Genomic DNA, 22,006 nt, shown 5'->3' on the forward strand with positions numbered 1-22,006 from the left:
CTGTCCTTGCTGGTTGCAGCCAGCACAGAGGCAACAAAAAAATAACGTTCTTGAATGACAGCTCTCCATGCAGCAGTAACAAATGAGCCACTGTCTTAGACAAGGTCTAACAACTACAGCTGTATGAGCTCAGAGAACTTGCTTCTTTCACTGCAGTCAGCAAATCCAAAAAAATACTGAAAAGTTGTTGCATATCTTTTGCTCCCACTCCAGACATGATGCAGGACTTGAGTACTTGGAAGTTGTCATCTTTTTTTTTTTTTTTTTTTTAAGCAGGTAAAAAAGAAGATATAACCCTTTCTTCCAGTCTTGCCTTGCTACACACTTAGACCATCACAGGAGTAAAATGGTATTTATACCTCTTAGAAGGAGAAACACCAACCTTATGTGAGTTGGGTCTGCTGTGAAACAGCTGCTGGGACTGGTGTTGGTATGGGTTGCTGTTCTGAGTCCCGGTGTCTCGGATAATACTGACCGTCTGTGACTTCAGGGGTCTAGAGATGACCAAATTCACTCTCTCCCCACTAGCCTGTTGAATATATAAAACAAAGTAATGAAGTTGATAGGATATTGATTATTAGCAGAGAGGAAGTAAAACACATGAACAACTATGAAACAAGACAACAGCAGAATTTGTTTTCCAGTTCCTGGGGGTGCCACAAACTGCTTAGACTGCACAGTTCCTTACTTGCTTCTTGCTGCAACTCCCCCCAGAACGGAGGGGATATTAACACTCCTCCTTTGCCTCTGATGTTACATTTACATGAGTTGGAAATCCTTCACCAAAAGGACCATTTCTCACTTTGTGTTATGAAGCTTCAAATATTAAAAACCACCCGATTCCATTTGCAGCCTCTGTGAACTTCTGCAACACATAGCAATAAAAGAAAGAAATGCCCACGTGATGGCTCCAGGATCTGCAGATTTTGGTCAAAAGCTATGAACACCTCTGGTACTTCCCAAAGAGACTTCCAAGAAAGATGTTATATATAAGCAGACCATCAAATTCTGGAGTTTGGGGAGTATCAGGAGATTCAGTTACCAGATATTAAATAAAACATCAACTCCTTCTATTGCCGCAAAACCACACCTCGATAGATAAAAGTTACCCAGTGTAAAATTCTGACCACTTCACTGTATCTAGAAACTGGGAAACTGAAATTACAATTCCCAAGATCATTGCTATTTTCCTTCAACTGCAAGGGAAGCTCTTGAAATGATTCCTGAAACAAATATTTACTACTCATTTGTATCAGAGTTCTCTATGCGGTGCTGGGTTAAGCAAAGATGACCACACTAGACTGCAAGAACCTACTACTGGTCTATTCCAACTTTCCTAAAAACAGAGCAATTTTCACCAACATCCCATCAGCAGGAAGCAGCAATGTGCTGCAGCTGTTTCCTTATAGACTGGGAGAAAGGCATGGAGTAAAGGTTTTCCTGTGGGAACAGGGAAGGGTCATATGTCACACTGCATCAAGCTTTGGGTAATGTTTGTGTCCAGAGCACAACCAGACATTGGGAATAACCCTTTCTTGAACAGTCAGAAAATGAGTTTTACTGCACGGGACTCATGGAAGACCTATTTTTTCCTTCCTAGCTGCTACCTGTTGCCTCTACAAAGTCTGACAAATCACTTACCTGTTTTAACCCCAATTCCATGCACAGGCAAATCAATACAAAACAAAGCCCACTTTAATAGAGCTTACTGAGAGATTAAAACTACAGTGCATACATAAATATAACAACAGTCCTCATTTTTTTTTCTGCTAAGCAATAGGCTACATGGTACTCTCCTTGCTCATATGAGCAGTCTTCTAACCTTCAGGCTGTATGCCAGGGAAGACTAATGCACTTTTCACTTCTGAGGAGGTGAAGTTCATCTGCTAGGTGCCAAAACAGACCCTGTTTTGCACTATTATTTCCAGAACATAAATCACAGCAAATTGCATCACTGCAGGCTTTTAGGTGTTACACAAGCTGTTCTGTCCAGGACAGACTCTACTCCAGGCTTTGCCCAAGAAACAAAGCTGAGCTAAGGACTCAGGTAGGGAATGCAACTTACCTGTATAACCTGAGCAGCAAGCTCAGGTGTCCCGTGCTTCAAGTCATGTCCATTAATTGCAAGTACACGGTCGTTGCTGCAGAGCCTGCCATCTTGAGCAGCCAACCCCCCTTCCAAAAGGTCGAGAATAAAAACTCCTGGCTCATCTGTTCTGCGTACGAGCTTAATGCCAAGCTGCTCGCTGGAGTCGCGTTTATGCAGTGTCACTTGAAAGCTGTCTTCCCGCAAGGAGTTGGCTGTGTCCGCGTGGTTGTGTGTGCGGCTGCCGAACCGCCTCTCTCTCAGCACAGTGAGGTGCAGCACCGAGCAAGGCTGGGAAAGCACAGCTCGAGCGTGGTTGTGAGACACATTGCTTATATCAAAGCTATTGACCTGCAAAACAACAACAACAAAAAAATCAGAATGATATTTTCATGTAGTTCCTGGTTATGGAAATAAAGTCCTTTCCAAACTAAATTCACTGCTCACTACAAAACCAACCTTGGAGCAACCTGCATATTAGACCCTACCAGGCTTCCTTTCTCATCCTTCCATGCTCTCCTGCAAACGCACTTTGGCTGCTCAATCTACAAACTTATTTGTAGGTTGGAAAAGACCCTTAAGATCATCGAGTCCAATCGTTAACCTAACACTGCCAAGTCCACCACTAAACCATGTCCTTAAGCGCCACATCTACACATCTTTTGAATACCTCCAGGATGGTGACTCAACCACTTCCCTGGGTAGCCTGTTGCAATGCTGGACAACCCTTTCGGTGAAGAAATTTTTCCTAATATCCAATCTAAACCTCCCCTGGCACAACTTGAGGCCTTTTCCCACAAAGGTGACAACATTTCTCTAACAGTGAACACCCTCTGTCATCACAGTCCAGGGTTTTTGTTCTCCTGGTTTCCTACACTTGTCTTCCTTAGATCTTTACGTTGTTTGTTCTCCAGGACAAGAACTTTGCGCGTGCTTTCAGTGTCAAGCCCAGCATCACTTAAAACTATAAAATAATAGCTATAAAAAGAATACATCCAAATCTCTGAAGAAAGCTTATGTCTAACAATATGCAGTACTTTCATGACATGAAAAATTAAAAAAACCCTTGAAATCCAGAATAATGAAATTTGTTCATTAAGACAGTAGGAAAAGGTGGTTGTACTAGTTCTCAAGTCTTAGCGTGAACTTAGGAGATTTTCCACCGACTTAAACTAGGTCAGAGTTTCAGACTTATAACCTGTATCACTCAAAATTCAGTTGTAAATGAAAAACAGATTAAACTTTCCCTCCCTATAAACAAGAATTGTGTTTGTTACGTGGCTCACTGACACAAAGATCAGTAATCTTCAGTCATTTCTTGCACTATAAAGTTAAGATAAAAATTGACAGTGCAATGAGATTTGGCAGAAAACAGGAACACCACAAAAAACAGCACAAAAGCTGTATTTGCCTTCTTCTGTAAGAAGGGGTTCAAAGTTAACACTAAAACTTCATCCTTCGCATGTACTATTGTGCCCTGACAGAGGAACCCCTGCCCCATAATTTCAGCAGATAGAAACTAACACCAAATGGACTACACTGACCTGCTTTACCTAAGCCTTTTAATGGTCCCCATTGCAACCTAAGTAAGTAAAAACATAAACTTGCAGCTTCCCACTATCTAATAGCAATATTAACACTTAAAAAAACATAGGAAGAGAAAGGACCCAGAAATCTATGTACGACAGCCGCCACGTTTACATCACGCATCTGAGTTGAGGGGCTCTGAGAGGTCAATGCCAAACAATTTGGCCATGGTGGTCTCAGCACGGCGAAGGGGTAGCCGTACCCTCACTCAGTCACCTCCACCTCCAGCCCGATGCAGAGTACAAAGCGACCGCTCCCGGCAGCGCCACGAGCTCAGACACCGAACTGTGGCCGTGTCCTGGTCCGCTACTGACCCAAGACAGGCTGTAACCTTGGGCAGAGGGAAAGGAGGCATAGCTAGGAGAAATAACGTTTAGAGCTGCCACCAGCAAAACCCACTAGGGCTCATCCATCAGAGCCCTTAAATTAAATCTAGTTTTATTTTTAGCTGTCGCTAGCTAAAGTAAATACATAAAATGTGGAAGCATTCAAAGGGCACAGAAGAATATATGTAATAAAATGTAAGTCTTCTTTCTACAAGGCAGTTCACAATTTCAGAATAAAACAGCTTTAGCATTTCTTGGGGAAAGAGATTCTCATTAGGACATGTTTTACATGAATTACAGTCCAGCACAAAAAAGGGACAATTTGTAGAGCACTTTGAAAATGTTAGGCACCTATCTATACCTTGAGACAACATACACTTTTATGTAGCTGTCACTAAATGCTGTTCCCTCAGATCTTAAAAGGGTAATACTTCTTGTTTGACTGGGCAAGAAAATGCTGAGTTTCACCTTGCAGTCCTTTCTGGCTTTCTTTTAGTCCTTTACTGCTCATAAAAGCCTTTGAAGACATTTTCAGAAATATCCAGCTGAAGTGTGCACGCCGAGCTGCATCTAACTCTGCACTTAATTACAGCCAGCAGAGACCGAGCCTGGTCATTTTAATACAACAGCTCAGCACCCGCGCAGGTAAATTCAAAGCAATAAAGGTATTGTATCTTCCAAAAAGTTTGGCTTTTACCTCCTGTACCTCTCCCTCAGCATGACAGGAGGACTCTGACGGACCCCCCCCAGCATCTGACAGCCCCAGTGCCAGCACATTGACAGGGAAGACTCACTGTAGCTTATAAATCCTATTTATAGTCAATTTATTGCCACTTACAGCTTTGGAAACTATAACTGACATCTGCCCAAACAGCAAGAATTTCCAAAGCTTCACTGGAGCTCAAGCTCCCTATTCTGGCAACCAAGGAGAGCCCTTGAGTATCAAAATAAATTAGGCAGCATTCAATCAGTGTCTGCAACTGCTTGTTAAAAAGGCAACATTTTGGAAACCTCTTGGGTTGCTTTCTTGGCCAGCCACTATGCTAACACTCCAAGAGAGGAAAAAGGCACGTTTCTCAAAAGGGACTTTATTTTCTGAAGTGCAAACTAATTTCATTCCAAGGGTAACTACAGTATTTAAGCTACTTCTATTGGCTTGATTTCAAAAAAGTGAAATGAAAAAGGCTGATACTAATTTTGGACTGATCTTAGGCTATCAGATCAAAAGCAAACATTGTTACTGAAGTAATTTTGAAATGATGGTAATATATTTGTTTCAGGTGGAATGATTAAAAATAGAAAAAAGCTGGAGGACTGTCTTGTTTATGTAGAACTCAGTGCCATTCTTAAGAATCCTATAAACAACCCCTTTCCCTAATATAAAATTAAAAGTCCAAAATTAATAGAATTTCACCTTTTTACACTGTCTGTGGCTAATGACTTAAAACCATAACAAAAATACACACTCGATCATAACCAACTTAAATTTTAATTGTTTGTTTACTTTTTTTGAAAAATATTTAGAGCACCTTGCTTCAAATCATGCAGTGAAGAATATCACTGACTCTTTTACACATACTGAAAAATGCAGGTCAACTGCCTAGGCTATTGGAAGGTAACAGTGAAGCCACATTAAAGTAACAGTTTAGATGAAGTCAGCCTTACAATCCACAAATTGCTTTTTACATAGGACAAATTATGCCAACTTGTTAGCCAGAAGTAACCTTGGGTTCCTTTAGAAAGCATGCATAAAGTTGAAATAAAGGGACCAAGTCCCACAACATTTAAAAACAGAAAAATAAACTCATATTTCAAACATTGATAAGAGATGCTAAGGAAGAAAAATAATGCCAGGGACTGGTCCGACAAACAACATGAAGCATCATAGCCAAAAGTGCTAGAACAACAGGCTCTGCTCTGAATATTAATTTGCCTTCCAACTGATAATTGCAAAGCTAACATTTACACAACATAGTCTGACAAGGAAAATCTCCCATCTCATTTAACAGGCAGTTCTGCAAGGAGTGAATGGAAAGCAAGCAGACAGAATACGTAATTAGGTTCCATACTTGAAGTATTTGGTCTCCAGCAAGAAGTCTTCCATCTCTGGCAATGATCCCATCTCGATAAACCTCTTGAATGACAATGTTGATCAAAGGCGTTTCATTGCCACCCACTATGCTAATTCCTAATTCGATATAAGGATTGGACCGATGAATTTCAATAGTAGTGATCTCTCCTTCAGGCAAGGTAGGTGGCTGTTGATTTGCTGCCAATTATTTTTAAAAAGAAAGATTATTAATATCCTTTATACCTCATTCACTTTCAGTAAAGCAAATCACCAAAAGACAATGTAGACAGGCCACACGACAACCGTTTAACAACAAACTAACCAAGTGCAACTGTATTAGTTCCACTACTTGTTGGAACACCTAGCTCATTAGAAACAGCTCTCTAACGACTTAGTAGCATCCATGCTTCCTGAAATGGGATCATTTGGATTGGAAAAGAATATCCTGAACCCTTTGGATCCTGTCCTTTACAATAAATTTCATACACTTCATTTCCAATTGGGTCACTTGTGTATTCAGATTTGGCGATGATGATAAAAACGTGTTTTAGGGGTTACCCCATGGCGCATGACTTGGTCATGCCTCTTCATCAGCTGGTCTCACAACTGCACTAGGGGCTGCTATTGAGTTACCGGATCAAGAGAAGGAGCCCGTTTCTGAAGCAAACATGGAGACAACTAAAGAGGAAAAAGGGGGATGCTAAAGGATGGCAAATACAGAGGAGAAGGAAGAGGACAGGACCACCTTCCTCTGTGGTAAGGCTCAGCGCTTCCTTTCTAAAATCCCAGATGCTAGAGACACTACTGCTCATTCGGTGCAGATGGATGCAGGAGTTACTCAGCTGCCTTTTCATCTGAGCAGGACAGCACTCCGTGTGTGGGAAGGCTGCTGATCCGGGCAGGGGCGTTAGGGGGAAGAGGGGAAAAGAAATCTCATCTTAGAAAACAACTTTTGTAATTTTACAGAAAATACACTCCTTCCAACTTGCTGCAAGGCCAGTGCTACTAGTAGATTAACACGAACTACTGCACTGTGATATGATAAATGATGATACAGCACCGTGATATCTGGCACACACTCTGAGATACTTCTTTGCTTCCTAACTGTGATCTTATCCTAGTTGTATACTTGCACATAACTGAAACCCACTAATATTTCTCCAGGAATTGCAAAAGAAAAGAGCAGAAGATGAAGATGCACATTAACAGTTGGTAAGAGACAAGCTCTGACACCACAAATGTTTCCACAGCTGATAAAAGAGACTTGAGAAGATAAGTGATGACATACTGTCTGCTACTGTGTTCTCCTCAAAAGGTGGATTGTCGATGCTGGGCTCGTCTGTCCACGCAGGAAGGGCGGGCGAGGTGAAGCTCTGCTCGGCTGGCACTATTCCCTGATCTGCATCCGAAGATAAACTGCTAGGCTGCTCCGTCCCACCGGGACCGGTCTCGCCCTCCGCTTCTGCTTGCAGCTTGCTCGTTTTCCTTCTCTCCAGAGCAACCCTTCGACGAGAAGCCCCAGGACACCTGTGAAGACAATGTTTGTATCATGCTTCAAGCCTGCAGCAATGTTTGTAGCACAAAATGCCCGAGTACACCATCAAGTGAAATCAGTCTTCTTCAAAGCCACAGCTTTAAACTAATCATAAAAAATATTAAACACACTGGATTTTAAGGCCAAAATATGTTTTAGTGGACAGAACCTCAAAACAATACTGCCTTCTTCACAAAACTTCTACTACCTAGGTTTTTGGCCATGAACTAAACGTGCTGTAACACCTTCTGAATGTGGACTTACTCTGTTACGTACATTCCAGTTTCTGGAAGATAACCTTGCTGAAAAGATTAAACAGGACTGGCATAAAATTCCACAGATGAGAAGCCCTGTTCAAAGACACATTTGGAGACCTACTGAAACAATCTCCTTTCACCTTAGTAAGCCAAGAGAAGGAAGCATCATATTTTCCTGGGGTCATTCGGGGGAGGAAAGAGATGAAAATTTTACCTATATTGCAATCTAAGTGTTAAAATACTGGGGAAAAAAAAAAAAAAAAAAGCTTGTCTAGGAGTTTGTATGAAAAGTTTAGCAAAAGTAACAGCTCTGCTCATCGTCTCCGCTTGAATCAGTAGAAGGTGTTTCATCCTCCTCCTGTCTCCCCTTTTTTCTTCCTGACTTCACACAGGAGGTGCAGTCTTTTGCTTTCCCTCATGCCACAACGCTCCATCAGCATTTGGCGCTTTTCACTATAAACTCATTTTTGTGAGTTCCCATTATTCTTATTGCAATAATGTTTTTGCTTATGTTTAAAATCCTACAATAGTTTATTGCAAAGAAGGGCGGCAATATTGCAAATTCACAGAAAGCCTTCATTTATCGAATGGTCTTACATTTACACGTAGATAATTGGATGTGGACATCAATCTTACATCTGCCTGTGTGACAGTTTTGCCAGTGTCTGATATGTCACTTCTTACAGTATTTGATGTCCTCCTTAACGTTCCTGCTTCTGGAGCTACTGACCACCTAAAGATGCTTGTACTGTAGCAGTGTCAGAAAAAAGGAACTGTGTTCTTGAAAGGACTCTCTGTTTGGGAACTTGACAGATTGTTATAACAAAAGAAGAAATGATTTATTTTTGCAATAGCAGAAGAAATGTGTTAACAGCGTAAAAGACAGCAGAAGTCTAACGATGTCTAACTTGTTAAACCAGAATATTTTGAGAATCACAATTCTGTTCTGACATTCTGTGAAGGGGATCTGATAATTATATGGTTAGACTGTTTCAGCATGAGGGATTTTGAAGAAATGTTAACAAAGTTATTCAGCTCCGAACAATGTTGATAAAGACACCTGCATACCTTTTGTGACCCCCAGCAGTGCTATACATACATAAAGTGATATATATATTTCAATCATTATATATATAGGAAAGTAATGATATAGATGTTTAGAGGAACAGCATAAGGTAACCCAAATGTGCTGTGAAATATGCATAAATACATTAATTAGAGACAGTTCACATTATGAAATGACACATTTAAGAAATCATTTCTTGGGGCTTTCCCCAAGGTCATTGCTGGTCATCTTGTTCTTCAAAGTTAAGAACGTGCAAGCATGAAAGATGAAAATGACTTGAAAGGTTTTGCTTTGTGAAAAAGTTTCTCTGACTTTAATGATGGAACAAAACCCTACTTCTCGGTTTTGCCCAGGTAATATTTACTGCATAAAATCACTGGCATAGTGGGACTGATCAGCGAAGAAATCTGGGCAGTCTCAATTTATTCTGGTGGCCAGAGATACACAGTTACAGCTGAAACTCAGCAGGAAGTTTTTATCATTGACCATTTTGCAATGCAAACCTCAAAACAAGAATCCCAAAAGGCCAAGAAAAGGAGAGATGTAATCCCTTCCCTCAAAATTTCTAAAATACTTTAACTTGATGGGTTAGCCTCACACTCCCCCAAACCTTAGCAACTCTCCCAAATCTTAGCACTGGCAACAGGAATAAAAAGGACCAATCTCCAACATCACTCACTTCTGCAGCAACATGACAAGGGGTAAATTCTCTTGCAGACGAAACCTCTTGCCTACTGGGAGCTCTGACAGATGTCCTCTCCCACACTGATGTGCAAGAGTTTAGGACAAAACTGCACGTCCTTGCTGTCCCTGAACTGCTCTGCTATAGGAGTCGTGATTTTTCAGTAAAGAGGTGAATGAATAGCTCAAAACTGACACTGTCAGAGGACGATGCTTCAATCCCACTGAGCTTGGATGGCAGAGTCCAGCTTTACTGTACTACTTCTGTGAACCAGATACTTCCTTAGGTATCTTCTACCAAAACACTGTGCTGTTGACTCTTATTCAGTCACCTCACAAGGCCTGTGGATCCCAAAGGACCTGGTGTAGATGGCAAAGCACACCCTGGAAATGTTGGTTTGTTTTGGTTTTTTTTTTTTTTTTTTTTAAACTGTATGAAACCGGGACGGAACAAAAATCACCCCTGGAAGTATCCTATTTCTGTCAAAGCCTTCCAAACCACAGCCAGGTCCTCCTCCACCCTCCTTCACAGAGCACATTCCCCCATCGTTACCTGGCAGCTGATGAAAGTCGTCGCGCGAAATATGAATAGATTTGAGGTTTATTTTTGCCAATGATATTTAATTATCATTTCAAAGGCTAGTATCAAGAAATGTGAACAGCCTCCTGAGCACGCCTACTCAGCTCAGCGGAATCCCTTTTGTGCCACACTCTACAAGGCAAAAAAGGAAAAAAACCCAGATTCTTCCCCAAATTAACCAGTAATTGTAACAGACTACAACTTTCAGCCTGGTATAGTGCAACCGCGTTGCCAGGAAAGTAGTTGTCTGGTGGAGACATTAACTCATGGGATGCCAATTCCTCGGACTTTAAACATGATATGCCACTTACCAAGCAGCAAAGCCCAGTATTGGTGTTTAACACATCTATAAGGAGATTTTTCATTTCTACTTGCAATATAAAAGGATTTTTATTGGCAGTAGGAATGTATTATTCACAAACAGCAAAACCATATAGCAGTTGTAACAGTTAACAAGCGCCAATAAATCTCTAAAGGTGCACACCTTCACTAATACTGTTTTTGCCAAATATCTGGGATAAAGAGCATTTTGGACTACATCTTGTAACAAGTTATGTACACAGATGGGCATCTTGGGATCAAAACGAGCATTGAAGATTGTTTTTATGGGTACAGGAATCCATTCTCATAGAACAAATTGCATAAATAAGGGCTGAAACGAGACTGAAATGTGTCTTACAGGAACGGCATTTCCTATCTACCTACAAAGCCAGAATATCTCAGCTAGGAGTGAGAAGAAAGGCAGGAATGTTTTTTAGAATTTCCAGAAATTATTTAATTTCTTTCATGAATCAAGATGCTCAAGAGTAGAGATACTTAAACAACCAGCTAAAGCAACTGAGTGATGTTACTTATCGGGGAACTCAAAGGGCAGTTGTTCTTGGGACGTAAAATGAGTTTCTGCTTATATTCATTGACTCCCTCCTCTCCTCCCTTCAGCACCAGCTTTTGCTCAATTCTGGATGGTGACAAAGCATAGCTTTTGCCTTCAACTTCTCTTAACCCATATCAGACAGAGAAGAAAAGTTGTGTGTTTTTTTTTTTTCCTTACAGCCAAGTCTGCTGGGTTTCTCATTTAAAAGCTGACTTCTTGGAAAACTAGCAGCAATCCCTCTCTGCAGATAAAAAGAGCTTTCATACGAAATTAAGATGTAGTTTACAGCATATTCCATGGAGTAACAGTAGGGACTCGAAAAACACATTTGCTCACTGCCTACTGAAAAGAAAGATTTCATTGTAACTTACACCATCAGCTTCTGCCCAGTCTAGAGGTTCGAAAAAAGCAAACACACCAAATAGCCTCAAACCAGATGCACTAAATCGTTTTCCAAGCAGGAGCTGAATTTAAGCAAAGACTGCAGAGAAGCAACCCAAGTGCCTTTGCTATTGCTCATAAAACTTTGCCAGCAAAGTGACCTTAAGCAGTAATTCTGGCAAGATTTACAGCTGCAATTCAGAGTAAAACATGGTGCTGCTTTGGAAAGCTAAGTGTTTGGGTCTTGGTTTTCTTTTGCCAGCAAAAAAAATAAGGAAAAAAAAAAGAAAAGGAGGCACTAGGAGTTATCTAGGTTTGGGAATCAGGGAAGACTCAGGAAAAAGAAAAAGAAAAAAAGAGTGTTTTTGTTGCACATTTCTCTCTCACACCCAAAGATCTGAGGAGCCTACAAGGAGCCAGGTGGCTTTAGAGCAGAGAACAACCACAGAGAGATCCTTCACCTTTCCAGCAATGCAAAGAGTCCGCGGGGCATGGAGAAACTCTGAATCTGTCGCCTATCCACTTACTCAGGTGTAAGAAAAGACCTGCCAAAAGAGGGTTAAATCCTACAGATCCTTTTCACTTCTCGTGCTACAAAGAGCAGGGTAGGGACAGTGCTTGCAGCTAACATGGGTCTGGGTGGGAAGGACAGGACTCAGCAGCACTATCATAAACACCAAAATAACTGGGATTGCCAAGATTTTGAATGATAAAATTCTGTATCTATACAACTAATTTTCCCATGGATTTGTTAATCTAAATCCGTATATTAAGTGTGCTGACCGACACACAGTGAATACCTCAATAATTTCTTCTATTCCAGAAAATACAATCCTATATAAAGTTCAAACTTAACTTGACATAAAATTGGCTTGAATGTTGGCCTCAACATTAAAACATTTGGAAAAATGTCTCCATCCAAAATGATAACTTAAACTACCATAGGAGAATATAGGAGGGGAAAACCAAAGCCCAACTCAAAAGCAATAAACACAATACCTAACTCTCTCATTAAAAAGTTGTATGAATTTCAGAGTATGTTTTTGTACAATGGAGTTTCTTCAGGTCTGAATAATCCATAAGAATTAACTGAATTAAAATCATACACAGAAAAGCTCAATAATTTTTTTGTCAGATTTCCTTCTGATAAATTTACCTTTGATATTTAGAAGTGGAATTGGCACCTACTTTACTAAACATTAACAAATTTTCTATGCCAAGTGACTGGGAAAAACAGTACAACTCAGCATCACTCACATTTTTTTTTCCTTTAAATCAGATTATGTGCATTGTGTTTAACTTTGAAAACCACAGTTCCCAAGTGAATGTGATGAAACTGAAAGACTGATAAATCAAGAATATTTTCTTTATGCAACAAGGTATCATGGAGCACAATTAGTGACCATGAAGTAATCAAGTTTGTGCCTCATGCCTCTCATGTCCTTGCTGAAGCAGCTTGCAGTAACATTACACTCTGAGGTGCCTAGTGGATACGATGACATTTTCTTCCAGCTTTTATGCTCAAATGGAGCTGATTAAAACAACACTGGAAAACCTGAGTGTGAATGTTTTTAGACAGTGAAAACTAACCAACCACACTGCATTTCTTAGAAATACAAACTAGATCATGTAAGGGCTTGTTGAGACTGGTTTATATTAATCTATGCTGAAAATTATACTACTACTGAATTTTATATTTCTTTCCTACATTTAATGATCAGCAGTAGAATTTTACTGGATTCACTAATCCATATAAAATCAAATTCAAACTATGCAGTTGCTGCCATCATTTATATCAGCAATGATAATTTACAGGTGTTCAGATGTTTGCAAATAAACTTAATTGAAAACTGTAAATCACCATATACTCAAAATGCGTATCGGCATCCCAAGACAACAGAAGGAATTGAAAATGAAGCAGCCTTTGCAACTGAAAGCTTTTTTCCAGCCGACAAACAGGAAAAGCTAGTGACTCAGCTCACTCGGATTTCATAATGACCTTGTGCATTAAGTAAATGAATATTTCATATATACCTAAAAAGAGCATACATAGTGTTCCATGTACAAATAAATTACATGGTCCTGTTGTAAACAGCCCTAATATGATTCAAAGAGGTGCCAACCAAGGAAAATGAACTGAAGAGGTGAGGGATATGACAGTGGGAAACCAGAAGACCATTTTGCCTTTTATTAAAATCAAATCAGTTTAATATTAGGATTATAAATCAAACAAACAGTTAGGCTTCCTCACCACCCCCAAGTTATCATATAGATCAGAAATTACTTGCCTGGAGGAAACAAGCAAAAACCTAAGCTAACATGGAAACTGTGTGGAGAAATAAAAAAAGGAAAAAAAGACTAGAAAGAAAGGCTCCTCATTAGTCCCCGTACGTCCCTGACATGGACACCATACATGTGTACATTCATGCTGTGGGTACAACCACCAACAAAACCCAGGCAATTCCAGGCTCACGACAGTCTGTAGGGTTGCTGCATGTCCTGCATGCCCAAGGTCCTCCCAGGCTCTGAATCCCTGAAAGCCTTCAGGATGTGGGGAAGAAGGAAGAGGGTACACTGCAAATACGCACGTGAACAAACTGTTTCCAAGGCAGGCGGTGGCTGTTCTCTTCCCCTTCTCTGCAGAGCACTTGCCTGCACGCACACCCGCACCATGCCTGACTCCCAAACAACCTCCTCCGCAATGTCACCCTTCACCCGAAGATGGTCTCCAAGACTCTCCAAAAGAACAAAGACTGAGACTTGGAAAGAAGTTCATGGGGTAGATCCACGCACCTCTCAAATAAACCTTTCCATCCGGGTAGCCACCAGTGTTGCTGGACCGGACTGAGGGCAGGCAGAGGAGGCACACAGCTAATACCACCCTCCTTTTGGGGAGGGCGATAGGAAAGGAAACCTCTCCCCATCCCGCCGCAGCCACCACTGTCCCTCCCTCTGGGCCCAGGGTTTGCAATCCCAATGTGGAGGGCTCTTTGCCCAAAGAGCTGGCACAGAGAAGACTACCAAACCAGAAAACACCCTCGTGAAATGGGCAACTGCTGAAGTTTATGCAGGCTGGTTTAAAAAATAAAGGAGTGGGGGAGGGGGGGAAGAGTATAAAATTGAAAGAAAGCAAAGCAGGTAAGAACAAAGCCCATGATGAAGTCATGGAAATGAAAAGATCTCCTCGCAGCCAGTGACCGAAGAGACCAGAAGAGTTAGGACTTGTACCACCTGTTTTCATGAAGAGTCGCCAGACAATACACTTGTTTTTACGCATGCTGCTGACAAAAATGCTCACATGTTGAATACTATTTCCCTAGTGCCTTTTGTCTATGTGCAAGGGATATGCGCAATGCTTATTCTTCTGGGTTTGATGCTTTTTTGCAGGGACAGTTACATACTTTTCTGAAACCTCTCTCTGCAAAATGAACATAGGTTTTCAAATAGCATTGAGCTGTACACAGGGAATATTTTCTGGTAGCAGATGCAATTCACCTGAACTGGATCCCTTGAAATCAGATGCATTTCCTTTGAAATCAGATGCATTTCCTTTGAATACATAATTTCCTTCTCTACATAATTCTTCACTATACTCCTCTTATAATTTCATAAATCTCTAAACAGTTTAAAGTTAGTTGGTATAGATATGCATAATATTTTTTTAGCCCCAGCTCATTCCACCATATTTTAGCTTTAACATAAATAGTATGTCCAAGTTTTTGTTCATGACTTATGTAACGAAATAGCTAATGATTAAAAAAACTCTATCTGTTTATTTACTGAAAATATTCTTCAACCTATAGAGGAAACAAAAGAAGTCAAACATACCCCTCAAAACAAGTTTAACATTTTTCTGTTAGAAAAATGGCATTGCCTTACAGAGAAGAATGAAACATCTTCACGTAGCAGGGTACTGCACACACGGTACAGAGGCAACTCCTTTGCTGGAAGAACAAAGTGCACTAGCCTGCACAATATGAAGTATCATTCTATCTGAATTTGATAATCATAGAATCATAGAATACCACGTTGGAAGGGACCACAACGATCATCTAGTCCAACCTTACAATAATCTTATTTCCCTCTTTCTATCATGGCCTCCTTTCAATATTTAAATATTTAGGGTAGGATGGCATAAAGCAGAAGAACTATAAAATTATTAACATTCAAAATAAGGTCCTAAACATTTAGGTGCAGGTAACATTGGAATGTGTATCTCTGACACAAAATCACTCACGAAAGCTGCACCAAAACTTCTCACTAGTGTGAAGTGATGAGTTTCTACCGATTTAACAGGGTGTTGGAAGTGTTCGATAAGCAATAAAAACAAACAAACAAAAAATCCTAGAAACTACATCATGCTCGCACGACATACCATCAACCTGTTCAGTAAACAGATTGGTTTTTAAAACAGAGAAAAATAGGTCTTGCAGGAGTCTCAAGAGATACCCTCTCCATCTGCCTACCTCAAAGCAGAATCAATTCTGCCGTAACTGTTCCTGATAAAGGTTGGTTTAACATGTTCATAAACACTTCTGAAAGTGGGGAATACACAACCACCACCCAAGCAATCTATGCCAGTGCCGGACCATTATAAAGCTTTTTTCCCTAAAATCTGAACTAAATCTCCTTTGTTCCTATTGCGCTATTACCTTCCTCTTTGCAGACAGAGTTTGCACATCTCTCATTTTCCCCCTCCCTCAGCCCTTTTTCCCCCTACCATAAACAACTCCCATTTTCTTTAACTTTTTCTGCTAAATCATGTTTTTGAGACCTCTAATGAATCAAGTCATTCTCCCCATGACTATCTCCAAGTGTTCTTCACTATTTCTGGTGCGATGTCCAAAACGGGATCCAGTGCTCTAGTTGTGCAGTTACAGACTGACCATTTCCTACGGTCTTCTACTGTGAATTTAAAAACCACCACCAACCCTCTCCCCCGTTCTGCCCGCAATTTCTACTGCTACACAAACTGGCCTACCAAGCGTGTAAGGAACATGCAATGCAAGCATCTGCACCGCTCACCTGTTTTTGAGATGTGCTGCCAGGTCACATCGCTGCATGACTTCCTGACACATGGAAGAGAAGGGGCACAAAACAAATAGCTTGTCTAACAGTTTATGAACAAGAATGCTGGATTTTTTGCAGAGTTTAAAATGGAGTCTCTTTCGATCCAGCGGGCAGAAATCCTTCTCCTGCAGAAAGTTCCTTAGGCACTTGTAGCAGAAAGTGTGTCCACAGGGAGTGTCCAATGGCTGCAACAAGGGCTGAAGGCAAATGTGGCAGACCAAGTCGTCATCCACTTCATTCTGGTAGTTGTAGAGGTGGTTTTCCCTTGTCCAGTGCTGCTGGCCACACTCGAAGCACAGAGGGTTCAAGGAGGCATTCTGCTCCACCGAAGCCATGTCGTCACCTGTAGTCCCCATTGTACAGCTAAGAAGGCCGATGGATCCTTCTCCTCCTCCTCATAGGATGGGGTTCCTCACGTAAAGCTCAGAGGGAAGCAACTTCTTCCAGGCTGACTTACGCTCTTCAGTCAAGTGTCATTTTCTGCAACAAATAAAGAAATAAAAATTATTCATTTTGCATGAATTATGAAAGTTCTTGTCAGAACTTTTGACTACTTCTGGGTTTACCAAAACACAACAGATAGATAGATTAAGAGAATATTCCTGTTTTCTGTAAATTTGTCATAGAAGAGAGCAACAAAAAAATCTGTAAGTACAATTCCTTTTACAACATAAACATTTTACGGCTTCATAACAGCTGCTGCACTGCACAGTTTTCACCTGCAAGATGACCAGGTTTGTGACAGCAAGGACACCGCATTATGCAATGTCATACTAGAAGTGTGCAATTAGCGTCTAGCACAAAAATACCCTATTGTGGAATAATGGTTACATGACCAAGTAATTAAATGCATTCTTTAGTATGAGATTATGATTTTAATCTGGTCCTACTCTGTTTTTTGGATTTTGACTGTTAATGTAGTATATTACACATTAAAGGTCTAAATACATTGCATTAAAAATAACAGCAACAAACTGCTTACCCTGTTCTTTCCATTAGTAATATTGCATATATGTCACCACTTACCTTCAGGTTTTCTCTGTGGGTTGCTACACAGTAAGAGGGACTGATTCTATTCAATACACCACATTTGATTTAGTACAGAGTCCAGTAATAAAAATATGGAACAAACCAATCATATGAAGCTATTGGTTCCAAACAACTAACCCTTTTTGCTTTTTATCTAACAAAGTTACAGCATACTCAATGTGACAATAATCATGTCAGTCAAAGGACTGTAGGTCTGTCGCTGTGGGATTTATTTTCTAAACTTTATAAGTTATTAAACTTTGCCCCCCTTAAAATAGCTGCCTGGTCCGGAAACTGTGCAGCCATCAGTCTGCAATTTCAAACACTAAATCCTTACCCCTCCCAATCTTACTTACCCTTCTCTCCCTTATAAAATCACATTGCTTGACACTCATAATAGCATGATTTAGAAAATCAAACAAATTTTCTCACATTCTTAAGAGACCTCCTCATCTGTTAGTTTTGGTAAATGTTCTCATGGGGGGCAGGGGGGAGGGTGGATATCAAATTTGAGCAATGCTTACTTTGTGCCTGAATTCTTTATTGCAATTCAGCAAGCAACACTCATGACAGACACTTACTGTATTCTAGCAGAGTAGTAGCAAGCATACGAAGAAATGAAAACTGCTAGTCTAGGTACCAGCCCATCATCTTTATTTTTAGCTGCTGAAATGTAGTAATAAATATATTCTGAAATTCATGTGGAACACAGGCATTTCACCATGTCTTACTTTTTAAGAGAATCCCTATTTTGGTTTTTGCCCCTTAACCTCACACAGCCAAGCACAAGACTTAGAGCACATTTTACAAGGATTATTATATCCTTTGACGCAAAAAGGATTAAATAGTAATTTGTAATCCAGGCTTCCATTCTGCCGTGGAAATTGATGCTCATCATTGCCCTGCCTCGTAGTAGATAATGTGCACCTTCTGGAAAGGATTTCACGAGGGAAGAGCATAGTGGTTCTTTGTTGCTGGAGACTAAGAATGCAAAATGAGACCCCAAAAGAGATTACTCGAAAAACAGTCTTAAACATATTATGTAAGAGTTCAAACATTGGAGAGCAGATAAGGAAAGCAGCGCACAGAGCCCTCGTGCTCAAACCGCAACGCTCTCGCCCTGTGTTCATTCTACTGGATTAACGCAGAAGGGATGAGACCCATCTAATGGCTGTTCTTTATGTAATGCAAAATAAACCAGATAAATGTTCTCGAAAAAAACTGCATTGATTTGTGACTTTACCAAATTATTTTGCCGCTTAGGGCACCAGGAGAGGAACACGTGGCACGTGGCATATTGTTCTTGGGGGTACCTGCAACACCAACAGGCAGGGCAGAGGAAAGGGACACGCAGAACGGGCAGAGAAAGCCATTTTAAGAGTGTGTTGTCCAAATGCTAGACCCACTCCTTCTATTGACTACGAGCAGGGCTATTCCTCCTTCTCCAAGTAACCAAGGTCCCAAGAAAGGAGCAAGTCCTACATCAGCAAGGCTATGGAAAAACCCAGGGACCATTTCTGTGCACTGCAGTTATGGAGCTCCAGTTATGGACCCCTGACAGTGAGCATCCTGAATTCACCTTCTTGAAGGCTTCTAGCATTTCTATCCTTTGAAGTCTACGTGACTCACATGGCAGTCTGCTACAGAGCACCAGGCAGTATCATACAGTAAATATACCCATGAAATACTTTGACCATATACTTGCTACGGTCAAAGATACCTGCATCCCTCTTTTAGAAGGTTGTAATTAAATCCTTTTGTGTGTTAAAAACTTTTTTAAATAGCTTACTATAAATTTTGAACAAAAAGTAAAATAAGAAAAGTTATTGAGTGATCAGGCTTTCACTGCCATGTTTTAAATTATCATGACAAGCCTTCTTTCTTAGGAAGATATATCCAGAGACAAGCTCTATTTACTGAAATCACAAGAGTTTGTCTTCAGTGAAACACAGGCAGTCACTCTCTGTTGCCCACCACTGAAGAAGGTGAGCAGACAGACCTGTTCCTATGACTGCCCCATCCCAATGTTTTAACCCTGCTGGTGCAGGGACAAGTGCCCTCGGCTGTGCTTTGCTGGGGAGGTGCCACTTCAGGCCAGGGGCAGGCTGTTTCTGCTGGTGGCTGACATTGCCTCTAGCCGTTTCTCAGCGCCGCCAGTGCCCTGTTAGCTTAAACCATCAACAAATACCATACAAACTAACCCCACCACCTTTTCCACAGCTGACATGACCACCCTTCCACCACCTCTCTGCTGGCAGACGTACAGGAGACATAGATAGTGGATTACAACATGAAGATTCGAAAAAAAAACCCAACAAACCCCAAACAATACAACAACCTACTACCACCACTCAACCCCCCCCCAAGCGAAAAAAAAAAAACCATTGAGATTTCTTCACTTTCACACTGCTGTCTGCTTCCTTCACTGCTGTGCTGCATTTGGGGCAAGCCTGTTCCACGACTGAGGAATCAGTCACCAGGATTTGTATTGATTATATGCCACAGCTGCCTAATTATGAATTCCAAGACTTTTTACAGGCTGTTCCCAGTGCAAAATATCAACTGATTTACAAAGTCCACAAACACAATATCTGTGGTCCGTGCAACAACTGGGATGGCAGGCAGGGTCTAAATTTCACTGAGGTAAAGCACTATATCCCTGAAATCCACAATACCAGAGCACTGCCATTTACAATACCCTACTTCAACCCTCATTATGCATCCCTTATAGTATTTGCTGTATCTCTTATCACTGCAGATCACCAGCTCCACAGGACAATATCAGCTCAGGAAAGCTGAAAACAGGAAAAACAGTCAGAATTATAAAAAAATATAAAGAGGGTAAAAGAGCCAGCCAGGCCTGTTATTCAAGTCATATAATTCCCTAGGAAATAATTCTCCCAGGACTTCATTACAACAGCCGAACCACGCAGGTGGTGCCCTGCTTTCAGTTTTAAATCACAATCCACTTGGGAACTGGGCAAGACTGGACATCCAACTGTGCAAATTTTTGTTTTATTTTTTTAAGTGGAATGTGCATAAGAGCAATTTTAGGCTGAAAGAGACAGCCTTATCCTTAGGCCTCCTCTAGTTCTGACTTATTGATTCAACTAACATTCTTTGGAGAAGCTTGACACATTTTTACAAAAGCATAAGATGTCAGGCTTTATACCTACATCAGATTTCACGATGTTTATTCCTTCTGTCTGAATGGGCACCATAAAAAAAAAAAACAAACAAACAAACCACAAGCAAACCAGAATTGTAGCAATAACTCAACCTTTTTACTATGGTTGTCTTTTTTTGCATAAGTCACCAATAATTAACACTAGTTTCAGTTTGAAGTTAATGGAAATATGTATTTTGCAATGAATGCTCTCAGAGATTTAAGTAATCTATTTCTAAATTCTCTTATTAAAATCCTGTAGATTTAGCTGTTAATTGACTGTTCAAAATTTTACCAAAAAATCTGACTATACCCCAGAAGCAAACAACGAAGGAAAATACCTGTCTTACCAACCAATCTCTCTAAAAATTATCGTTAATATACCACAGTTTCCTATTTTGTTTACTACCCTATGCAATTTCCTCAACCAACAGCAAAGGTCAAAAGAACACCCTTTGATGAATGACACCTCTGTTCCTTTGCTGGACTCCGGTGTCCCTGTATCCCAAAACAGCTGGGATGCAGATCTCTCAGTTCTGTGGCTAACAACTCTCTACGCCAGAATGGACATCATCTCACTGAGATGTATCTAACCACTGAATCAATGTTTAATTTATACTGTGTAGCTTAAACCAACTGCAGGTGAGAAAATGTCCACCTGTATTTCCTCTCGATTCGAGGCCACCAGGTGCTGGCTGCTTCTTCTCATCCCAGAGGGCTCGAAGTTTTGCTGCCTGCTGGCAGCACAGGAATGCCTCAGCATATCCCTTTCCTATCCCTCCGCAGTGGGGAAGGGTATGGAAGGGTATAACAGCTATGGTGAAGGCTTCATATGACGCTGAACTCAGGCAGCCCTTTTCGGTCACATTTGTACTTGCAAGGCAACACAACTGCTCCTATATATTGATCGGTAACTCTGAACAATAGTATGGTCATCACCCTGGATTTCAGGAAAGGTTGGCTTAATCTAAAAAAGTCACAGGATTTCTCAAGTTGTTCTCCATGGCCGTGGCACCTGAGCACCCAAGCTAGCTAGGAAGGATCTCAGGGTATCCAAATTCCCCTGCCTTGTTGAAACTCCAGGGCTGTGAATAGGATCTCTTAGCAGCCAGGAGTGGATCAACACAAGCCCCAGGAGAGGAAAACTAGAGAGTGGTTACATCCATTGCTTAAAAACACCACATCATAACAGATTAAAAATTAGTTCTTAGTTCCCAGTACAGTATCCTTCACAGGAATTGTAGCATCAGGCTGATGATTCATAACTGTTTTCAAAGCAGACCCTAGCTTGAGTAGAA

The 22,006-nt window shown here is 40.8% G+C and overlaps 1 protein-coding gene across 1 annotated transcript in view; it reads right to left on the bottom strand.

The window, feature by feature from the left end:
* Nucleotides 1-22,006, bottom strand: part of LNX2 (ligand of numb-protein X 2) — a 62,501-nt gene that overhangs the window by 11,808 nt on the left and 28,687 nt on the right. Inside the window, exons 2-6 of the mRNA XM_050915097.1 lie at nt 16,469-16,993; nt 7,359-7,597; nt 6,069-6,268; nt 2,066-2,437; nt 383-529 (exon numbers count right to left, since the gene is read on the bottom strand). Coding sequence (XP_050771054.1) covers nt 383-529; nt 2,066-2,437; nt 6,069-6,268; nt 7,359-7,597; nt 16,469-16,869 — 1,359 coding nt within the window. The 5' untranslated portion in view covers nt 16,870-16,993. The remainder of the gene's footprint in view (nt 1-382; nt 530-2,065; nt 2,438-6,068; nt 6,269-7,358; nt 7,598-16,468; nt 16,994-22,006) is intronic.

The sequence above is a fragment of the Gymnogyps californianus genome, chromosome 1 (assembly GCF_018139145.2).
Source record: "Gymnogyps californianus isolate 813 chromosome 1, ASM1813914v2, whole genome shotgun sequence".
Taxonomy (NCBI): Eukaryota; Metazoa; Chordata; class Aves; order Accipitriformes; family Cathartidae; genus Gymnogyps; species Gymnogyps californianus.